Source organism: Meleagris gallopavo, chromosome 10 (genome assembly GCF_905368555.1).
Source record: "Meleagris gallopavo chromosome 10, MGAL_WU_HG_1.1, whole genome shotgun sequence".
Classification (NCBI taxonomy): Eukaryota; Metazoa; Chordata; class Aves; order Galliformes; family Phasianidae; genus Meleagris; species Meleagris gallopavo.
In genome coordinates this window covers 15479201-15501669 of record NC_139413.1, presented here as the reverse complement: position 1 = coordinate 15501669, position 22469 = coordinate 15479201, and the positions used below count along the sequence as shown (strand labels likewise).

Genomic DNA, 22469 nt, shown 5'->3' with positions numbered 1-22469 from the left:
TAAATTTCTTTAGCAGGACTACTAGTTGACTAAGTTAAAATAATTAGAAGAAAATTACCTACAATTAAGACAACGAAGATAGATTGCAAAATATAAATGTTATTTTTAAAAAATTGTTTCAGATTTTTCTTAGAAAGTTTTCTTTTAAGTGATATACGAAATAATATATGTTTTATTCCATTTGATCAAAGCTACACCTAAAAAAGATTTAACTCTCAATTCTGAAATAAACCTACAGAAAGGCTTTGCTAATTTGCCTTTAAATGTAAAGCACATAGAAATGTTGACCTGTGTTTTCAGCTTTAATTCATCGTTTTCCACTTCTTTTCTTTGAATCTGATACTGCAGATGAGCTTCAATTGTGTTTACCGGTCCTGACAGATAATCTTCTTTCACTATATGGATCTAAGAAAGGGAAATAAACACAGATTTACCAGTCTCTGGAGATAATGCCATATGATGTAAACTTTATTCTTTCTACTTTATTGCAGAATTCCCAACTGTCATTCTAACTCCCTCAAAAGGTGAAAAAGATAAAGCATAGTCTACAAATATACTCATAAGCAATAGCTTCTTACTAATGTTAGCAGTGCTATCAATATGACTTTTCTGTAGAAAATTAACAAAAATGACAACATTTAAAGAATATCTGTACACTTATTATCCCATATTTAATTTAATTTTGTAAGATAAAATGGGCCTGGATGCACCAACACAGAAATCCAGGCTAAACACATAAACAACAGGTCCACCAAAATTAAGCCAAACTGATGAGCTCTGCACTAAGTAATTAGATGTGAGCTAACCTTCATTAGACCCCAAACATCCCCAACTAATCTAAGAATTACTGATACATTTAAATCATTCGATTTTAGAGGCATACATAAACAGTAAGGGAAAGACAACTTCCAACGAGAATTTAAGTCAGCTGATCTATGAAATTTTTTTGCAACTTAACTCCTTTGGCTTGCTTTAAATAAAATAATAACAAAAAGAGAAAGAAATCATATTACTCATACAGACTAGAGATAGTGTTAATGTATTACATTAACAGTGTTAATGTTAATGCAGATACCAGTAAGAAGAGCACTCAAAGTCCAAAGCCATTAGTCTGGATTTATGGCCCTCCCAGAACTGTGGGGCATTAGTGTTAAGGAAAATTTGTACTCAAAACAGGTGTGGATACAGTGTTGATGTTTTATGTATAGAAATGTCTTCCAGGCATTTTTTTAATGCCTAGATCTTTGAAATAATTGCTTTCATCAAAACACTAGATTAGAAAATAAGAATATAGTATACTGGGAGAAAACATTTATTCCAAAATAGCTGGTCACTCACTTTTTTAAGCTGAATCCTAGATGAAAGTTCTTTAATGTGTTCTTCTCTTTCTACTATCTTTCTCCTGAGACTCTTCATGAAGGGGGAAAAAAAACCCACAACTATTTTCATGCCTAATAACATAACACACACTGACAAAGATTTCAGTTAAAGATGACTGAGATTCCATTTTGTGATGATACATTACAAACACTGCCATCATTTCTAAAATGGCAGAAACTATGGCCTGATGAATCAATGTTTACTCTAACTGTATAGATCATAATAGACTCTTGCTTGAGACATGCTACTAAGACTTAATTTGAAGCATATTTCACAATTTCATACATGTCCAATTGTTCTAAATACTTGTTATATTGCTCTAAAAAAAAATCTGCTTTTAAAAAAAATATGACAGGTAGTAGGAAAAATGATAGGAAAACAAATGATGAGCAGAATACAGCACAGTTCAGAGATTTTAGAATGCAAGAAGTTAATACAACATAAATATTTATGAACAAAACTCAATGAGTGCATTTTTTTAAGTGTATAGCTCTTTATTTTAGATCTCTGCTCCATTATTTTAGCTTTATTTATTAGTTCAGTCTATTCCAGATATTGTTTGATGAAATAAAGAATGGCTTTGAAATACAAGAGATTGTTTACTAAGTTTTTTTTTTTTAATGATTATTTTGGGCTAGATAATCTTAGAGGCCTTCTCTAATTTTAATGAAGCTATGATCATTTTCTGCCCATTGATATAGAAATAAATTACAAGTTCTAGTTGAAAAAAATCTAGGACTCTCTTACAGAAATATTTATTTCATTTACAGTAACTGCAACAGTAGAGTTTACACACAAAACAACGTATTATGCATTCTACTCTGTAACAGAAGTGATGCCAAAGTCCAACTTGCATCCTTTCTAAAATATGCAATAATCAAGTGGTAGTAACAGTTCAATTGTATCAGTAAGTAGAATACTCCCTATGCTACTCTGATGTGAAATTGTATATCATGGCATAGTCCTTCTTAAGTGTACGACGTAGAATAAAAAGGTAACAGATATTTTAGTTTACTTACAGTATTGTGGGTTTCATTTTCACTTAACTTCTGTATCAAAGCATCAATGTTTTCACTGTCTATCTGCAAGACAAAAGCAGGAAACGTTAACAAATTACTTCAGTTTACAATTGATTTACTGTTTTGCTTTAAATTTGGCATACTATTTAGTTTATTTTCAGTTCGGTACATATAAATATTAAAACTTGCATTCTTGTGGGCTATTTAGAGTTGGTAGCTTAAACTTTAAAGATTCAACTTACTTAGTGCATAAAACTTCTCTGGGAAGGAAAACAAACTAGGGTCATTCACAGAATCACAGAATTGTAGGGGTTGTTAGGGACCTCTAGAGATCATCGAGACCAACCCCCTATGCCAATTTATTTCTTTCAAGATCTTATGTGCTTAAACGTTATTTGAACGCATAATCAAAAACAGCAAAAGTATTTGTACAAACTGTAATACTTTACAGACTAATATTAACTGTTAAAAGCTTTCAGTAACCTCACTAAGATATAAAAGTTTGAAGAATGAAACATAAAACACAGCCTAAGAGAACAGAAAAATCAATCTATAATAACTGTTAGCATAAATCTAGGAGAATATATGTAGTTATAACATTGCCAAAGACATTTTAAAATATAAAATTTGGAGAAGGTCCACATTTAAATAAATAGACTAAAACAAACAGCAGGACTTCCACTTTGTACATCCAAAGCATTTTACTGCCACTGCTGAGAGAACGAATCTAACATCTCCAAGGAGACAGGGTAACTCAGCATTTTATACCATGAGACATAATCTAAACTCTGAATGACAATCAGTACCATAAGACGTCCTGGATCACACACACACACCAGCAGTAACATTATTAGCCACAGAATGAGGGCAGAGCAAATCCTTCAGTCAAGTTGTGTTCTAAGCTCGGTATTCTAGCACATACTGCTGCTGTGCTTGCTCTCCCAAGCATACTGCACTCCATATCAGAAATTAGAACAGCTGTTTTCAATCTTTTTAAAATAAGTAAGTCTATTTCAGCTGGAACTACCTCTGCCTAACTAGCTCCTGCACCCTGTCACAGCCCACCTGGCTCTCCAGGTGCATCCATCTCCTTAATCTCTCTGCATTCCCATTATTTTAAAGCAGTTCCCTGTGGGACTATCCTCTTTCCCTCCATTGTCCAGGTACTCAGAACCTGCAATTTACAGACATGTGATCCCTGGCTCCCACAGGAAGCTAGTGATTGCTGTGGATCATCTTACGTGTTTCTGTTCTCTTCTTTGAAGTAAGAGCCATAACAATCTTTTGGTAGTTTTGAGTGCTGTTAACTCTTTTACCAGCAAATCCTCTTGTGTATCAATAACTATCATTTCTGATGTAGAAAGTTTACAAACCTGTTAAAATATTGTAACCAAGAAATTACACGTGATCTGCAACGCTCCCTCAAACATTTGTTACTAACATTTAGATATTGCTTTCAAATGCAGACAGTAAAAATAAATAAATTATTGCAACATTTAAAAGTGAAATATCAAAGAAAAAATGGTGCTGTAGTAATCTTTAAACAGTATGCGAAACACAGAGGTTCCTCTTCCAGTATAACAGAAATAAGGTATTTTTAATATTTGTTTCTGATAAATACCCCAAAATCTCACTTTAAAGCTTTCATGCTAGCTTAATAAATAAATAAATAAATAATTAAAAACAAACAAAAAAAAAAACCAACGATGACAAAGAAGTGGAAACTTTGGAATCAGAAGGTTTCCCAGAACTCCTTGCAAAGAAGTCATCTATTCCGCACCTGCATATAATATAAATACGGAAAACTTTCATGTAAATGTTCTTGAAGAAAAGTTCAAATGAAACTCCGGGATGACAGTTTGAATGGATAAATTATTTAAATAACATGAAAACCTCCCTCCAAATTATAGTCAGGCAGCATTGACTTGTAACTTGCAAATCTTTTTTTTTCCCCTTAAAAACAGTGGTAAGCAGGCTTTAAGGAACATATCTAAATAAGGTTGATGAATATATCTGTCAACATTTAAAATAGGAAAATTCACATCTCTCTGCTCTTTTAAGAACTCTTTTGTGCATCCTCTGCAAATGGGATTTAGAAGTAGGACAAGCATCTACAGAGAACCGAAATTTAAGACTTCAATAACTATTTTTTAATTCAGTATTTAGTGTGTGTACAAAGTTTTGAATACAATGTACTTACGTTTGTCATTCTACCAAGTATGTCTTTAAAAGTTGGCAACAAGTTCTTTGCTGAATTAATTGCCATTACTGCTTCAAAAATCTCCTGTGAAGCACCATTTTCGTGAGAGGCATTTTCCTTCTCCCTGACCACATACAAAATAATAAATACAAATTGACTTTTGCTAATAAGTATGCAAATAAATAAGGCTCATACATAATTGATAACATATAATTTTACAACTGTTTTTTTAGAAGATGCATAGTAAAGTTGATGGGGTATGGATCTTACACTTTGGCTTCTCTGCATCACTATTCTCAAATACGTATTCAGAAATAAATTAAAAGGTAGCTTATTAAAACACTCCTTTACTATGAAATTTTACCTTTTCTCTTTGTCTGAAGTGTTTCTTCTCTCTACACTTCCATTCAAGTTTTGTGGTAGGTGATTTTTTGGTGAGCTTTCTTTATGCAGAGGGGACAGTTCTGTAATCTTGATCCCAGGTTTATCAGGACATGGCCCCCACACCTTTTTCCAAGTTTCCTCCTGTGCAGTCGCTGCCAGCTTATAAACAATGTTTTCAGTTAGTGTTTAATTTGTCCTTGGTTACAATGGTGCGGGTTCACTACCACGAAATAAGTACATTGCAAACAGGAACAGTGATTTTCTGCCCCCATGGTAATTGATCAGCATAAAGGGAATTGTTAAGAAGACTTCCGAGAATTGAGAAATGAATGGACATGAATTAATTATGCCATTGTCCGGTACTCACATAAATATCTTTCCCACAGTCTATGAAGCTACTCCCTCTGTAGCTGTCAATAAAAAGCCTCATGCCATAAGACTGTCAGCTCTATGAAAACCTAAAGGTCAAAAAAAGTTTCTCTGAAATTAAAGAATGTTCAGAATAAACACCTGTCTGTCAGCTTGCAGGAAGTAAAGGTTATGACTTCCAGAAGAGAACTGAGGAAGTCAGAAATGAAAAATCATATTTAATTTTAAAAGGTATCTTGGTTCTTTACTCCACAAGGTTTCCATATCACACTACTGCTCATATTTAATTGCTGTTATATATGAATTCATTGTGATCTATCTCCTATTTTGACTTATTTTGACCCTCTGAACTCCTTCCAACTTTGCAGGAATATTTTCATGCATAGGACATAAAAGAATATATATTTCAACTATTTCTAGTAAAGAAAATGATAAGACTAAATGTTAAAGATTTGCATAATAAATTTATATTCACATTGGTTCTATGTTTTGTTTTACTCGTTTTCTTACTTGTTCTTCCAGATCATCAGATTCTTTGCTTAGCTCAGTAAAATATATTCCATCTTGGATAGCTTTTGTAGATCTATGACAATCATTTTTATATGGCAGAATCAGTGAACAGTGTTTTCCCTCTTCTTGAGATGTAACAGGTACCACACACCTTTTTCCCTGAAACATATTCATGATTATGCAGCATTTAGTATCATTCACTGTTAGGGTATGCACCTTCCCAGTTCAAGGCATACCAGCATAAAACAAGTCAGCTCTTCAGGCAATTCAGAAGTGTTAGGCATTACAAAAATCTCACTTTCGTTTATGATTTCCAACAAGTGTACAACCCTATGATACCACAGAATGTACCCTCTGACTGACAGCTCACATCTCATTCATGAGGCAAAGGTAAACTACCTGCAGTGAATTTGAAGATACCACGTGTCACAGCAGTTCATCCCAGATGGAGGCAGCAGCAGCTTTTCTCTTTTCCTGGTTGGGATCAGCTGCTTACCTTGGAGCTGCACAGGGACATGTGCTGCCTGTGGCACAAAGTCCAACTCCAGGAGGTGCACGCTGGCAAACACACCCCACTGCCCTGCTCCCTTGCCAAGCACCAGGAAGCTGCATTGCCTCTGCCATACCTGGCCATAACCAACTACTCTTGCTTCCACACCAAGTGATGCATCCTCTCCAAATGGGTTCAGCAGGCAGAAAGTTTGTATTCTTCCATATGCCTTGTCATGTATTTGAGAAAATGCGTACCAGAATTCCGGGGCATTCCCCTACAAAATCAGGATGTAGAGTGTTTTATCTCAAACTCTTGCTGTAAGGCAAATAACTACACTCCAATAGTGCAGTTAACTGTTGTTGTTTTTATTTGTTTTAATGCATACTTAAGCTTCCCATTTTACTACATGCTTACATTTCCTAGCAGGCCTCAGTTTGAGTAACACAATTCAAGTCTCTGTGTCTTTTTCTTACTTATATAACCAAAGCTGGGCTGTTGAATTTAATTGCTTTCATTGAAAATGGCACCTTGGAAGGCTCAGTGTGGAATTTAATTTATCCTGGTTCCTCTATATATTCAGGAAAGAAGAAATAAGATTTTCACATCGTTTCAGTGTGCCATTTTTCAAACTTAACAGAAGAGAATAAACTTGCCTCGTTAACATCAGCAAGAAAAACCTTTTCTCGAGCAGCAGAGCCGCGTGCGGGAGCGGTGCGGTTACACAGCGGTGGCGGCGGCGGTAACGGCATTCTGCCAGCGCTGCAGGGCGCTCCGTGCGGCTCAGCACCCGCTGGTGCGCATCCGTCGCTACCTGCGAGGTTACCTCAGGGCGCAGCTGGATCCCACTGCAAAACAGAATGTACCGAGGAGAACTCAGCCTCATCAGAGATACAACACAACGCAAGCGAAATTTTGCGCAGGTATTCATGCCGCGTAAGGCTCACTAACCGCATAAGCGGCGATGAATTCACAGTGCGCACAACAATCACCCCGAGCAACAGCAAGCGGAACGCAGCCGGAGGAAAAGGCGAAGCTCGCAGCTGCATTTCCACTCCCTCGCGCCCCGGCCCCGCTGCTTCTCCCGCTCCCGTTCCGCCCACCCCGTCGCCCCTCAGCGGGAGCGGCCCTCACCGCCGCCGCGGATCGCTGCAGCCGTTGCCGCGGCAACCGGGCTTCGGCAACCGCTGCTCCGCGCGCACCTCGGAGCCCGGTTACAGCAGGAGCGTTGATCTTCTCAGAACCGCTGCACACCAGGGGACCCCCAAATCCTGCGAGCTGATGCCAGATACCCGTGGCACTCATGTCACCACAGGCTTCGTCAGTGTTAAACGGCTTTCTTTGTCACATGCTGGGCAACGTAGTGGTACAGATTCAGAAAAACAAGCGAGCGTGTCCCGATGCAGGGGTGGCACTCAGTGCACACATCCAGAGCTGTGTAAGAGGCTGTGTCAAGAGGAGCGTGGCTGGGGACGGATTGCTTCATTCCTCCCTCCCTCCACAAATACTCTTCTGAACAAGATGATTTCTGAAGGGAAAAGTTCATATACACACAAAAAAATGAAAGTTTAAATCCCAACATTTATAATACTACTAAAGATGAAATCACTCCATGATTCATTAGGGATTAATGTCATGTTTATACCTGTACTGCTGGAGAGATTTTTGTCTTTGCGTGTGGAGAAGCCTGCTGCTTTGTTCTTTATAGAAACCATAGATTTAGCAGTGAATTAATGATCTTCATCAGACCTTTGCATTGGCGTTGTGGTTTGTTAGCTGTGCTCTTGGTGCCTCACATTCTGTTCAAACAGATTTTGGAATTATAACTTCTCAGAAGTTGCTATAAGATAGACTTATTTTAAAAGCAATACATGATTGCAATTATCTAGAAATAAGCTGATTGCTTATGTAATAATAATAATAAAAAAAAATGGTAAGGGTTAATTAGCATGATAGTCAGCACTGCACTCTGTACCTCATGAACAAAGAGAGACATACAAAACTGTTTTAAGATGGCCTTGTCATACAGTGCTCCAAGTGGGAAATAATTAAAGGAAATATAATGAACAATTCAACTGCCACATAACCAAAAGACTTAATAAAAGAAGTGCTGGAGAGTGACTTCTTCAAATACTGCAGAAACTGCTGAGTGTTTGTCCCAACTCTTGACTTTATCTGATTTAAAGGTATAATGGAACTTCTCATTTCTGTGTCAGCAACTTGAGAATCCAAAGCCATTCTTTGTTCTTTGTTTAATTTTGGCAATAGCTGCTTATCACAAAAACACTCTATTTTCACTTCATCATCGTGGAACTGGCTTCTTTATAACTGCATATAATATGCTTGCAGTGCTGTGCTGGTGCTCCTGAAGGCAGCTGCTACATTTTTTCATTTTTCAGAGGAAGAGCTAGCAAGCTTTAAAGATAAATTCAGTTACCTGCTAAGAATTCAATGTGAGGAGAGGACAAGGAAGAGACAATAAAAAAAAAAAACAAAACCAAGAGACAAGGTTTATCCAGGAGGTCAAGGGGTTATATTAAGAAAGAAATGTGCTTGCAGTTCCCCATTCTTCCTCCTGGATTGATTTATACACTCCTGCCCATGACTGACTTGTCATTTGCAAGGATACACTACAAAATGCATGGAGATGTCATGAAACCCAAGGTTCTGTGCTCATATCGGTAAACAGGACTGTAACAGTTCCCAAATCTAAAGCTACCACTCACAGAACAATAAATATATAAAAGTGGTACTAAAATAACTTTCTCATCAATTAATTTGCTTAGTCGTGCTCTCAGATTCTAATGAAGGCTTCATTAATGTTCCTTGAAATACAAAACAGAATTGTTCTCCTGTGTAATCCTTCCACTGAACCATCAGCAGATGTGTTCTTTTTTTTCCCTCTTTTGATTTGCTACTGCCCTGTTTGCAAAATTATTCCTTCCCCACACCTCTATGTGCCATGAGTTTTAATGCTATCTTCTCTGGGAAAGGAAGGACTTCATCCTCCTTTCTCTCAGGCAGTCTTGAACACTTACTGCCTTACACAGCAATATATGTCCAGGAGAGATGATAATATATCTTCCCACAAAATAGACATGGTGGTTTCTTCTGTGGCATGCCAGCTCCTCAGGCAGGTCTGCCCCAAAGATTCACAATCATAGGATTATTTGAGTTGGAATTTTCCCTAAAAGGTCATCTAGTCCAACTCCCCTGCAATGAACAGGAGCACCTACAGCTTGATCAGGTGCTCAGAGCCTCCTCCAGCCTAACCTTGAGTGTCTCCAGGAATAGAGCACCCACCACCTCTGGGCAACCTATGTCAGTGTCTCACCACCCTTATTGCAAAAGGCTTCTTCCTTATGTCCAGTCTAAATCTCCCCTCCTTTAGTTAGAAATGATTTCTCCTTGTTCTATCACAACAGACTCTGATAGTCCTCTTTCTTACAGTCTCCCTTTAGATACTTAAAGGCCACTCTCAGGTCTCCCTGGAGCCTTCTCTTCTCCAGGCTGAACAGCTCCAGCTCTCAGCCTGACCTCACAGGGGAATCCTTCCCTTGGCAGTGCTTGGGGTCATCAGCACTGGGCCAAAGGAGTTCTGATGCTGTAGACTCCCACCTAAGGATCTTCATCTTTATGTGGAGGACTTCACAGAAAAAGTAGATCATCTTCACTGCTATTAGAGCAGGAGCAGGTGTTTCTGTACTGTTTCTTTACCTGAATGGATAGAATAAGGTACAGGGCAGTAAAAGGCAGTGCTTTCTCCTGAACAACATTTTACATGGTGGCAGGTCTGGGTGTTCTTCATTTGCAGACCGCTGTTTCAGTGCTAAGCTTATTTAGCTCCGGCTGAGAGTCATTTGGGAACATCTCACCCTAGATGCAGATTATAGCACTGCAGCATTGCAGAACTGCCTTTACTACATGCACTGACCTGCCTGGTCAGAGTTCCTAGTCCTCTTTGTTACTGTAAATGTAGCTGTGCCATGTGAGTCACTTCCAGCTCAGTCAGACATCTCAGCTATTTGCATGAGACTTTCTTGACCTTCTAAGGAAGCAATAATAGCTTTCATTTCTCATAATCCACGAATATGCTTGCATTCACTTCTCAATTTTGATGTTCTGGGAGCTCTGGCTGACAGCAAGTTGAATCTGAGCAACAGTGTGTCCTGGCAGCCAAAAGGGTCAACTGTATCCTGGGGTGCATCACGCCCAGCACTGCCAGCACGCGAGGGGAGGGATTGTCTCACTGTGCATTGCATGATGCAGCCTCACCTCCAGCACTGTGTGCAGGTTTGTGTGCCTCAAAAAGGGCATAAAGATGTTAGCATCCAAAGGAGGGCAAAGGAAGAGTATGTGGCTAAGGTGTGTGAGGAGTGGCTGAAGTCCCTTGGTTTGTTCAGCCCAGAGCAGAGGAGGTGGCTTCATGGCGGCCCACAGCTTTCTCATGAGGGGAGTAGAGGGGTAGGCTCCTGGCTAAATTCTCTGTTTATCAATGTGGCCACAAGTAGCCCTGGAAATCCTGCAGCCCTGGAAGTTCTGCCTTGCAGCAGGCGGAGGCAGAGACCCGTCCATACATGTGTGGATTGGGCAGTGGGGCTGGATACAAATGGTGCCTGCTGACAGACTCCAGACTAGGAGCTGTCTGGAAGGGAGCAATTGGCCCACCGAAACTGTGAGTGGGAGCCTTGGTGGGCGTTACGTGTCACCAAGGTCAAGCCACTCTCCTGGTGTTACTGTAGGGCTGTAACAGCGGGATTGCCATCCCTAGGTTGTTCATGCAAAGAACGAACTTCTGCTTAAGCCTTAAAAGCCTGTGGGTTTTCAGTGCGGGTTGGTGGCGGCCTTTGGCTCTCGGATTTCAGCGCTAGACCTGTGTCGGGCAGACCGCCGGGAAGGCGCCGGGCACCGCCGTCCGCCCGGGGGGGGGCTGCAGGGCGGGCAGGAGAGGAGGGAGTGCGGCAGACGCCATCCTCGTCCTCCTACGCCCGCAGCTCTCGTACCGAGGAAGGCGGGCGGCATGAGCGGCGGAGCGACGGCGGGGGCTGCGCTGCTGGCTCTGGCGCTGGCGGCGGCAGGGGAGGCGGCGACGGTGCTGCGGGACGGCGGCTACGAGGGGCTGCTGGCCGCCGTGCATCCCCGCGTGCCGGAGGACGGCCGCCTCGTCGCGCGCCTCCAGGTAAGGCGTAAGGCGGCGGGCCCAGGAAGGGGCAGCCCCGGATGGGGAACCGGACCCGACGCGTCCTTCAAGCCGCCACTAAGCTGCGCAACAAATGCCGTAGTCGAGATCGATAGCGGAATGAACACTAATCCCGTCTTTTCGTTGCATGTTTGCCAGGAGATGATCACCGAGGCTTCCTCTTATCTGTTCAAAGCTACAAAAGGCAGGGTCTATTTCAGAAGCGTGAAGATTCTGATACCTCCGACGTGGAAAGAGAAAAGCTATGAGAAACCAAAGCACGAGACCTATGAAAAGGTAAGACTCAACACCAGCTGCAGGAAATGGGGTGCAACTAAAAGTTATTTGAACATTTATCTGTATGTCCAAATGTACAAAAACTTCTAAAAAAAAAGTGATATGAACACCATTCACACGAGACTGCTCTTAAAAACAGACAAAATGATCTGTGAACCACCGCTAGTAAGCACATAAATAATGAGCATCAGTAACAAAATAGTAGTTACAGCCTACAGTAACAGTAGTTGTAACAGCCTGTTTTAAATGAGAAACGAGAGAGTGCTGGACTTCAAGAAACTCCATGTTAAATGCATCAGGGTCCATAAACTGATTGCTTTACAGGCTTTTGAATCATTTTAGAAGCCTGGTTTGAATATCTTTGATCTGAACATTCTTATTTCATTTCTCTACTCATTTTCACATTTATGACAAGTTGGGAATGTTTGCTTGTGAATTCCAGTGATGGGTGTTGTTTTTTTCACCTTTTGCATTCTTAACCCATCAGCTTTCGAAGACATTACAGAATGGCTTGGGTTGGAAGAGGTCTTAAAGATCATCTAGTAAATTAGGTCATAGTTTTCCAATTGCACCACGGCTGACATTTGTGCTGAAGACAGCAGTAATACTTGTCTAGGTGGAGTTTCAAACTCATTAGGAGAGGTCTGGCAAGAAAGTCAAGGAAATCCAGAAGAGCAAAGTCACCTTGTTGCTAAGGAAATAGAAAAAGAAGCATAGACTCCATTTATTCAGAACTTTGTGTAGCTGCAATCCAGGAAATGGGATGCACATGAATCTGCGTTTTAGCTACCTGCATGACCGCTGGTACTCAATGACCAGCTTCACAAGTATGAGATATTTGCATTAGACATTCCACTATATTTTCTTCAGTAGGTAATATAATATATAACATATGTCATATACAATAAAATAATATATGTATCATATATAAAAAATAAATGTACATAGGTCGCTCCAAAAGCAATGGCTCTTACGTATTTCTGGAAACTACAACAGCTACTAAGAGCACAATAACACTGTTCGATAGAAAAAAATCTCATCTACAAAACAGGATTTTTCAACACAGTCACCACCGTTAGCTGTGCATTTTCACCAGTGATAAACAAAAGTTTGTATGCCATGCTCATAAAAATCTACACCAGTAGAAGTGATCGCTGTCACTTTTGCCATTGCTGAAATGCACCACTCACCACTTCAGTGTGCTCACACTTACTGTTTGGTCTCCAATAAACATTCAGCAAGTGTCAGTGAATGTCAGTGGATTCAATTTTTTTCTGTATGGAGGAATTCAATAAGACATCTTTGCTTCATCCACACTTCCATATCAGACAATATTCTGTCAGACTGCCCCTCTACTGCCATCTGTCACACAGCAACAAAATGAGATACTGATGGAAGGACTCAGCCTCTACTGCCATCCCACCAACATCCACCTCTGACACTGTGGGCTGACATAATAAAACAGGAGGCATTACTTTCCAAACAGCCCTAGTATAATATATATAATAAATATATAACATTATAGTATTAACGTATGTTTTAGTTGTGTTCCTGCTTGTCACCTTCTTTCATTTGTAACATTTGTCAGAGGCTGAGGAAAGATAATAGGGACATATCCAGTGTTTGTTTTCCAGTCTATCTTGAGTGGACAGATGCTTACTACCAAACCCTCTGATTTGCAGGTACCAATTTACACCTTCTTTTTCATCTCTCCTTTGAATGCCTGCTTTTCTTTATATTCTCTGTAGTTGGAAATCTGTTTCAGCCTATTGTATTAAAACTTCCTCCTGTCTGAAATCATCCCAACTATTAGTGCTTGCAGCCAGCTCTGCAGTCCCACCCAAAAAGAATCTTTCTTTTCTGGGGGAAAAAAAAAAACAAAAACCACCAAAGACCTGCAGAAAAATGTTGACAGTGATGCTTCTGACTAGTTCTTCAAATAACATTCTCAATATGCAGTAAAACCTAACATGAGAATAAAGTTCCTTGCATTTGAAGTCTGAGAGAAAAAGAAAATATTTGGCTACATGCAAGAATAGCAGTCCTTGCTCATGGCTCTCCATTTTATTACTGTAGTCACAGGTTCTAATTATTTTTTATAAGAAATGAATCTAATATGTAAAGAGCTTTAATAAAGGAGTAAGTACACTAGTACGTCACTTCAGGCTTTCATTATGCTGCTGGGAAATCTTTCCATAATCTTCTGTTCATCTTGCTGCAGCAGAAGTTAGGAGCTCAGTTAGGAGCCGAGTGGTACTGCATTGGACAGTTTAAATAAACAAAGCAGTTCTTCCTTTAATCAAGTTCCTTTTCGTAACTTTTTGTACTTTCTAATGATTTTAGGCAGATGTCATAGTGGCAGCTCCTTACTGGAAACATGGCGATGACCCATACACCCTGCAACACGAAGCTTGTGGAAAAATGGGAAAATACATCCATTTCACACCTAATTTCTTAGCAAATGATTATGTGACAGACATCTATGGCTCTCGGGGTAAATTCCCAAAATTGTTTACTTCTTCAGTTTGCCCTTAGTGTGAAACAAAAGATGGAATATTGAAAGCTGATGATAAAATAAGCCAATTCTAATTAACATAAAAGCTAAGATTTCCAAATGATATTATTTAAAGTTAGTCACACTTAGGCACAGAAGTGAATTGCTTGATATTAAAACCGCTTGTGGTATGATGGTGTGATTAAAGTCCCTGGTGTAATATCACTGATCAGCTCTTCAGGCACTGATGTAACAGCCAACTCTGGTCACCCTGTGTTTGCCCTTCTGTCCTCTCTGCAGGCAGAACCTTTGTGCATGAGTGGGCCCACCTTCGTTGGGGGGTGTTTGATGAGTATGACAATGACAGACCATTCTATGTCACTGGACAGAATCAGGTTAAAGTTACAAGGTAATTCAGCATTTGCCCCTTCTACAAACACTTTCTGGTATGTTTTAAAAAGCCACATGGCATTTTTCTGTAAGCTCTTGAGCTACCCAGTTTCTTTTAGCCCTTGTTTTATCCATCATTAAATATTCTTCTTTCTTTATGAGTAAATTACTGTTTTTCATTTTTACACTTTTCTGTGGTTCATGGCTTGGCAGAAGTGGTGAGTGTTACATTTTTCTGGCCTCACACTGGAAACTTCATCACTTCTGGACTCTTCTGCTGGAGAGGAAATGGTGCTTTTTCAGAAATCCTCCTTCTCATGATCTGCTTAAGCATTTCTCCTTTCTCTGACCATGCTGCAAATCTGGGGTGTTTCTGCTGAGCTTCTCTTCTTCAATCCATTTTTTCATCTTCATTAAATCTGCTCATCTTCACCTCTGCATTCACCATTGCAGCAGTGCCTGACTCATGACCTGCTTTTCCTCGCAGTCTATACAACCAAATGGACCTTGAGAAACAAAGTTTTATTGCAGCACATTTGACCTGGAACTCACCAAGCCTATGGTACACCATGAGGCCACTTACAGCAGTTTTTCAGGATATGGAAGCAGTTGGAAGATGTGACTTCTGGATGAATAAGATTGCTTTTGCAGTTGTGGCCTTTGTAATTGTAATATTTCTACTTAGTTGAGAGGCTAAAGTGTTGAAGAAGGAAAAAATCAATGGTTCTTCTTTTTGTCACTTTGCAATGGATATTCATATCTTTTTGCAATGTTAACTTTTATGCAGGTGGGCTGCAGAGTACACTGCAAGCATCATTAATGTCAGCACTATATTCAGGTAGGTTTTTAAGTGGAAATGTATTCTTTTTTATCCTTAGATGTTCTTCTGATCTTACTGGCATCTATGTCTGTGAAAAAAACTCCTGCATTGATGGTAGTTGTGTCATTAATAAGCTAACAGGACTTTATAAGGAAGGATGTGCATTTATTCCTGAGAGAAATCAGACTGCAGTATCTTCAATAATGTATATGCAAAGTTTATCATCTGTAAGTACAAACATGTGAGAACAGATTTCTTTCAATGAAACATACCGTTACAAAATCTGGTATATCTTCCTATGCTACATTTGGTTCAACTTTTATGTAAGCAAATCAACTGTAATGTATTACTATTAGTGCAGTACGAAGTTTAATGTGAGGTGATGTCTCAACTGTGTGTATACAAAAATCACCTGTTACGGTTTTCCATCTTAAATGTATTTATTATTCTGTTATTGCTTACTTCTGATTTTTATCTACCTGTTTCGAATATTTTAGGTGGCGGAATTCTGTAATGAGCATAATCATAACAGAGAAGCACCCAATTTGAGAATCGAATGTGTGACTACAGAAGCACATGGGAAGTAATTAAAAACTCCACAGATTTTGAAAATGATCTTCCATTGACCAGCAGCAGCCTTCTTACTCCTCCCTCTTTCTCACTGCTTCAGAAGAGAGACAGAGTCATCTGTTTAGTTCTTGATGTTTCCAAGACTATAGCTGGGGTAAATTCTTCATCAGTATATTTCATTGTACATTGTATTTTTTTTCTCTTATGCTTTCAGAACTTTATTCATCTAGAAATAGTCTCCATGCAGAGACAGAGAAACCTGATTAGAGATGTAAGGAATCCAGTTGACAGTGAGAGTGTTTGGGATTTTCTTAAATCTTTGAGGCAGAGGAGCCATGATTAACATGAACAAGGCCAGGACAGCGATGCAGGATACTGGCCAGGTGGCTATCAGTGGCAAGGCTTTGAGTGGAATAAAGGACTTTGTGTGCTGGGTGGCATGAAGCGTGAGAAAGATTGATGATGAGCCTGAATGGTAGGGGGAAAGCTGTGAGGAACAAAAAAATTCCAGAAGAGATGGGTCTGAAGGCCTTCTTCACTGAGGAGCAGTGTTCAACAGTGAGTGGGCTAAATATTGGCTAACTTTGAGGCTGATCTTCAGTGAAACAAACTGAATAGCATCGTGGGGTTTTGTATTCTAAATTAACATTGGAACTTGAAAAAGCGAATATTTTATGTTCCTTCCCTCTGTGATATTTTCTGCCAACAATTTTTAGCTATCAGTTTGTAATTTGCAACATTCATTGTTATTTCACATGCTTAACGAAATTCTTTGCTTTTCACTCCTTTTATGTGTAGGGTAACTGGATCAATAGATTGCATCAAGCAGCAGAATTGTATTTACTGCAAATTGTGGAAGAAAACACTTATGTCGGTATTGTCACGTTCAGTGACAAAGGAGAGATCAAAACTCACGTGCACCAGATAGTCAGTGACGAAGCACGGAAACAGCTTGCTTCATATCTCCCTACAGCTCCAGGGGGGAAGAGGGCAAATGTTTGCGCAGGCCTGAGGCTGGCATGTGAGGTGAAGCACCACATACACTGCTTCTGTTTGCACCTCTTGTGTAGATGGTTTGTTTTTTCAGTTGTGAGGATATTTGTGTCTGGGCTACATCAAATGCCTTCTACTGATTACTGCATGGTTTCTGAAAATAACTCCTAGTTTTCCTGTGAACCTATTATTTATCACCTTGTAATAATTAAAAATACAACAGCCAAACTCTTTTTATAAAAACTTATGTGATTGCTGCAATAGGTTTAATGATATCTGTGTTATAAACCATCATGATATATATTAACTTCATAACTTTACAAATGTTACGAGTTCTGTATGTTTTATCTTTACTATTTTTCCATTTTGCTTTCTAAATTATTTCTAAAACTGAAGCTGACATACACTGCATTTCTGCTGTCTTTGATTAAGTGGGATTTTGATTGCTAAATTCAACTTAGATTTGTCTAAAATCCCATTCCTTTTTGGCCTTGTTATGCAATATGAATTCATTAACATGGTTTTATTATTGCATCTTTAAGACCAGTATATTAAGGGCAACTTTTCCCTGCCTCAGTTTACTTCAGCCTGCTGAGTACTACAACAGCTCAGCAAATGAATTATGTGAAATATACTCATCCCGCCACCACGGTGGGTTACTGCCACCCTGAATTTTGTCTGGGAAATCTGGGAGCAGTGATATTTTTTCATGTCTGATTTTAATTGACTTCCTGCACGCTGAAGCCTTTAGTCTCAGCCTTCTGCTGGGAGGATTAATATCTGCATAAATACACCTGCGAGAAAGGAAATTACTGGAGTTGTTCACTGCATATCTCATTGTCAAGTACCCATGTGTCACATTCTCATTTTGGTCTCTGTTATTTCTATACCTTACTGCTGTATAAAACTTAGAGGGTACTCATTATAATAGAGTGTCTTTAAAGACAGTGTCAAAATTAATTACAGTGTAGATTATGTGATATTTATTGCTTCTGCTAAAGTTTGTTCTTCTACCACCAGGTCATTAGAAAGAAAGAAGGACATCTGTATGGATCTGAAATTATACTGGTGACAGGTGGACAGGACAATAGTACAGGCAGGTGTTTTTCTGAAGTGATTAATGGTGGATCAGTCATCCATACTATTACTGTTGGGTCCTCAGCTGCTAAGGAAATCGAACACTTCTCCAAAGAGACAGGCAAGTATAGGAATAAACCATGACTCCTATCTGAGGATGTTGGAAAAACTCTGATGAAGAAGGTGGTGTGGGTGTGTGTCCACAGGGAAGTGAGATGGCTATCCTCCCTCCCTGGCACCATTGCAGTTCTGTGGTAACATTTGGTACATTTTGCGAATCAGAAGTAGCTCTTGTGTCTTATGTAATATCTAATAGCTAAATCTGTAATAAATCGTGCTGTTTCAGGAGGATTTAAGTTTTTTGTCCCAGAAAGGCTGGACTTCAGTGACCTACTGGATGTTTTCACTGGAATTATGTCCAGAAGTGGAGATACGTTCCATCAATCTGTTCAGGTTTGTTTCATAGGCACAGTTAATTATTCTGCTTACTGTTTTTTAAGATAAGATCAAAATGTATCAAATGTATCTAAGTGTCCTGCTCCCTCTTTCCAGATCACAACTTCGCCAGCCTGATACATAATCATCTGCTCGCAGGTTGAGCAAAGTGATGAGAAAATAAAGTTCTAACTTCTTTGTATAACCTGGAAAACTGTAAAAGTTTCCTTGATTTCTACTGCATGCTAGAATATATCCAGCTTTTTCTCTGCAGTTTGCAGAGATAATTACCACTTCAAGCAAGGCCCAGAATGTCATCCGGAAATTTGATCATCCAAGAACATCATGAGGATGAAGTTCTGTCTGCATCAGGAATATTATTTATTGCTTTTCCTCATGGAGGAGCATATAGATGGAACTTTAAATCCAATCCATGAATCAATCTTATTCAGGATCATGCTCTTTAACATCATCATTTTCAGCTGGGAAAGTAGTAATATCCTACATACCTCTGCATTTCATGAATTCCATCCAGTAAAAATGTAACATTAGTAGAAGGCCTAATTTTTCTGTCACTCCTATGATTCTGTGGAGCTGCTAAATTATGCTATTATAAAATTGAAGGGGAGAATAAAGTCCCTAGTTATCAAAGGCTAATATCAGTGTACATCTTCATAACTTTTCAAGTCTATCAGATCTGATAGTTCAAATGATAGACCAAGTCCTTTTTTGTAAGAGTGTGTAATTTCAGACCTGATAGAATAATTTTATTCTTTCTGATAGATTGAAAGCGCTGGTGAAAGTGTTGCAGGGTTCAGGCAACTCAGGAGGACAGTGACTATTGATAGCACTGTGGGACGAGAAACCTTCTTTGTAGCCACATGGCAATCTGCTGAGCCACCAGAAATCATCCTGATTGATCCCATCGGAAGAAGCTACACCATCAAGGACTTTGAATTAGATTCAGTATTCCACGTAGCTCGCCTCCAGATTCCAGGAACTGCAGAGGTACAACTCATTCTCTTTTTGTCTTTTAGCAATGGAACATCCTGACTCTACATTTCTTCCATTTCATTAATGTTAGGTTAATTAAAATCATTTAGTGGCTCGAGATAGAATTGCTCATCTACACCATGTGACTGCTGCTGTGTCCCAAGCAGAAGTATCTGCTGTGTTCAAGAGAGCTACCTGAAGGTTTTGTCTGTATTGTCTTTATTACAGTTAATACTTGATTTACAACTGTAAATGTCTGAATACTGTCAGCAGCCAGTAAATGAATTTTCTCTCATTTGTGTTCTAGAACATAGTAAGTCCATTTAAATTTACTGTATTGTGCATAGAAATTTCTTTCCATCGTAAAAGCTCTGAATACTTTTTTTTTTCCATAGAATTTTATTCTTAATCTCCTGAATACTTCACAGAAGCTAAGGAAGTAAATTGAAATTGATGTTTGTGTTCTCACATAGAATGGCTGCCAAGAGTCAGAGGATAGAATCATAGAATGGCCTGGGTTGAAAAGGACCACAATGATCGAGTTTCAACTCCCTTATATGAGCAGAGTTGCCAACCACTAGACCAGGCTGCCCAGAGCCACATCCAGCCTGGAGGATAATTGGAAATCTTTACTCTGATTTGTAATCATGAGTGCTTCCACTGACAAAACACAGCTACTTCTAGGGTTCTACTTAGTCTAAGTAGGCTGACAGAATTTAAATAAGGCCAAATTAAATTATCCAAAAGATTGTTATTTCATTTGAAAACATTCGATTGTTTTTTTTTTTCAGACAGGAGACTGGACATATACATTGATAAATGTTCACCTGGCTCCTCAAGTTCTGACAATGACAGTAACTTCTCGAGCAGCAAATTCTACTCTACCCACTGTGTCTGTGATAACCTATATGAGTACAGATACAGTTTACTATCCCAGTGCAATGGTTGTCTATGTACAGATTAGTCAAGGCTTTTCCCCTGTTCTTGGGGCAAATGTGACTGCCATTTTCAGTTCAGAGAATGGAGATACAGTTTCCTTGGAACTTCTGGACAATGGAGCAGGTAACAAGACTCTAGGACTATAAATTCAGAAGTATCTATAAAATTAAATTAAAAGACTCCTTTAAGTACTGTTTTCATTGAATACTTTAGGATACAGTGCTCTGAAGCAGAGTTTCTAACGTTCTGTGGTAACACAAACAAGTGTGTGTTCTTGTTGAATTTATTTCTAGATAAGCTTTTGTTCAGAACAGGATTTATATGCATGAATTAAATGCACAGACATGTTCCAATAAGCAGAATTGTGCTGTGTTCATTAGTTATCAGTTGTCATTCCAGCTGATTGAATTGATGATGTTCAGCACATTGGAAGATGTGGTCTTTAAATCTCAGTAAATTAGAAAGCTGTTAGCAAGGTGAAGTTTAAGCATTTCCAGGCAGAAGTTGCAGGCCCTATGCTTTATTGCCTCTTAACAGCTGTCAAGAAAAGGTGTGAATCTCCCAAAGGTGTTAGAATTTAGCAATGTTTAGTAACTCACACATTTGCTTTGCATAAATTATTACGGTTAATTAAACTTGCTGCAAGGCAACACAATTGTAACTGCGCAGACCATCATGTTGATGGAAAGGATTTTTGTACAGAGTAGGTAGTTATTAAATAATTTTTGTAACTTTTGGAGCTACTTGGATTTGTTGTTTCTGTATTAAATTCACAACTGAAAACAATCAGAAGATGATGGTAATGAATACTCTCTGGTTTGCATCACCTTGGGGGTAAGGCCCTAAATGAGAATCCTTTCTGGGAATGCACACTGAGCACTTCAGAAGTGCAGGTCCTCTGTCTCCCCTGAATTCCTGGGCACTTCCCCAGAACGCAGCTTGAGGGCACCTGCGACAACTAGAGAAATAAGATGATTTTCCTAAGTTATCTTTTTCTTCAGCTAACATTCAGTGCAAGGAAGCATCTTAACTTCACATCATTTTAACATGCAACCAAAGGCAGAAGAGCTGCACAGATTGCCTATCAAAGAAGAATTTACCTATTCTTAAAGTCTACTTTCTATGTATGAATCTAGAAAGCACAAAAACTCACATCCATTATTGTTTGAAGTCAATTTATGTCACTCTTCTACCTAGGTTCTGACATTATTAAGAATGATGGCATCTATTCCAAGTACTTGTTTTCTTTTTCTGGGAATGGAAGATACAGCCTAAAAGTTCATGTCCAAGCTAACAGGACTACTGTGCCACAAACTGCAATGCCATGGAGTCATGCCATGTATATACCAGGTTATGTAGAAAATGGTAAGATGAAGCAGAGAAAAAAATAAAGCTTCATTCCAGGACCTGAAGATATCTATCTCTTTGAAGATAGTAAGGGCAGGCATTATGACGACAGCTCAGCTAAGAGAGATTTACCTGTGAAGGGTTTAACACAAAATTAGTCTACGTACCCCAGAAAAATACTGAAAGCAGACTTCAAAGAACTATAATGGGGCAGTATCTATGTAATATAGGTAAATAGGATTTGGTTTTTGTCTCTGAAGAAACTATCCATAGGTTTAGTCAGTAGATGACTCTATTCAGTCATCTTAAATAAAGAATGGTTAAAATACTAGGAGATTAAACTCTCCTGATTATATTATAAAAAGCAACAGTTACTTCAATTTCATATTACCTTTCTTACTAGCACTCTTGAAACTACAAAGAAATAGACAATGCCCTTGAAATGGTCTTAAATGAAGTGAATGGTATTTTTGTATTTAAAACAGTATAGGTGAAGTTCACGTAGTTTGTGGAATACAATAATAAGCAAACAGTTAAGATTAATGAGCATTTTTTAATCTTGCAGGTAAACTCAAGATGAACC

General features: G+C 39.0%; 2 protein-coding genes across 7 annotated transcripts in view; one reads left to right on the top strand and one right to left on the bottom strand.

Annotated features, from left to right (window-relative positions):
- Nucleotides 1-22469, bottom strand: part of ODF2L (outer dense fiber of sperm tails 2 like) — a 63731-nt gene that overhangs the window by 13328 nt on the left and 27934 nt on the right. For 3 of the 6 annotated variants that reach the window (XM_085232399.1, XM_085232401.1, XM_085232402.1), the window contains exons 3-13: nucleotides 7998-8151; nucleotides 7487-7880; nucleotides 7009-7200; nucleotides 6489-6629; nucleotides 5863-6021; nucleotides 4964-5142; nucleotides 4600-4723; nucleotides 3641-3772; nucleotides 2400-2462; nucleotides 1339-1410; nucleotides 289-405 (exon numbers count right to left, since the gene is read on the bottom strand). In XM_085232399.1, the coding sequence (XP_085088525.1) occupies nucleotides 289-405; nucleotides 1339-1410; nucleotides 2400-2462; nucleotides 3641-3772; nucleotides 4600-4723; nucleotides 4964-5142; nucleotides 5863-6021; nucleotides 6489-6629; nucleotides 7009-7104 (1083 nt within the window). In that variant the 5' untranslated portion in view covers nucleotides 7105-7200; nucleotides 7487-7880; nucleotides 7998-8151. The remainder of the gene's footprint in view (nucleotides 1-288; nucleotides 406-1338; nucleotides 1411-2399; nucleotides 2463-3640; nucleotides 3773-4599; nucleotides 4724-4963; nucleotides 5143-5862; nucleotides 6022-6488; nucleotides 6630-7008; nucleotides 7201-7486; nucleotides 7881-7997; nucleotides 8152-22469) is intronic. The other 3 variants (XM_085232400.1, XM_085232404.1, XM_085232403.1) reach the window with 3 other exon arrangements.
- Nucleotides 11107-19533, top strand: CLCA2 (chloride channel accessory 2). The gene is given in 10 exon segments (XM_085232405.1): nucleotides 11107-11828; nucleotides 14172-14322; nucleotides 14623-14731; nucleotides 15591-15759; nucleotides 16030-16075; nucleotides 16078-16256; nucleotides 16901-17128; nucleotides 18116-18293; nucleotides 18519-18625; nucleotides 18725-19533. Coding segments are annotated over 10 exon segments (1644 nt in total). The 5' UTR covers nucleotides 11107-11372; the 3' UTR covers nucleotides 18746-19533.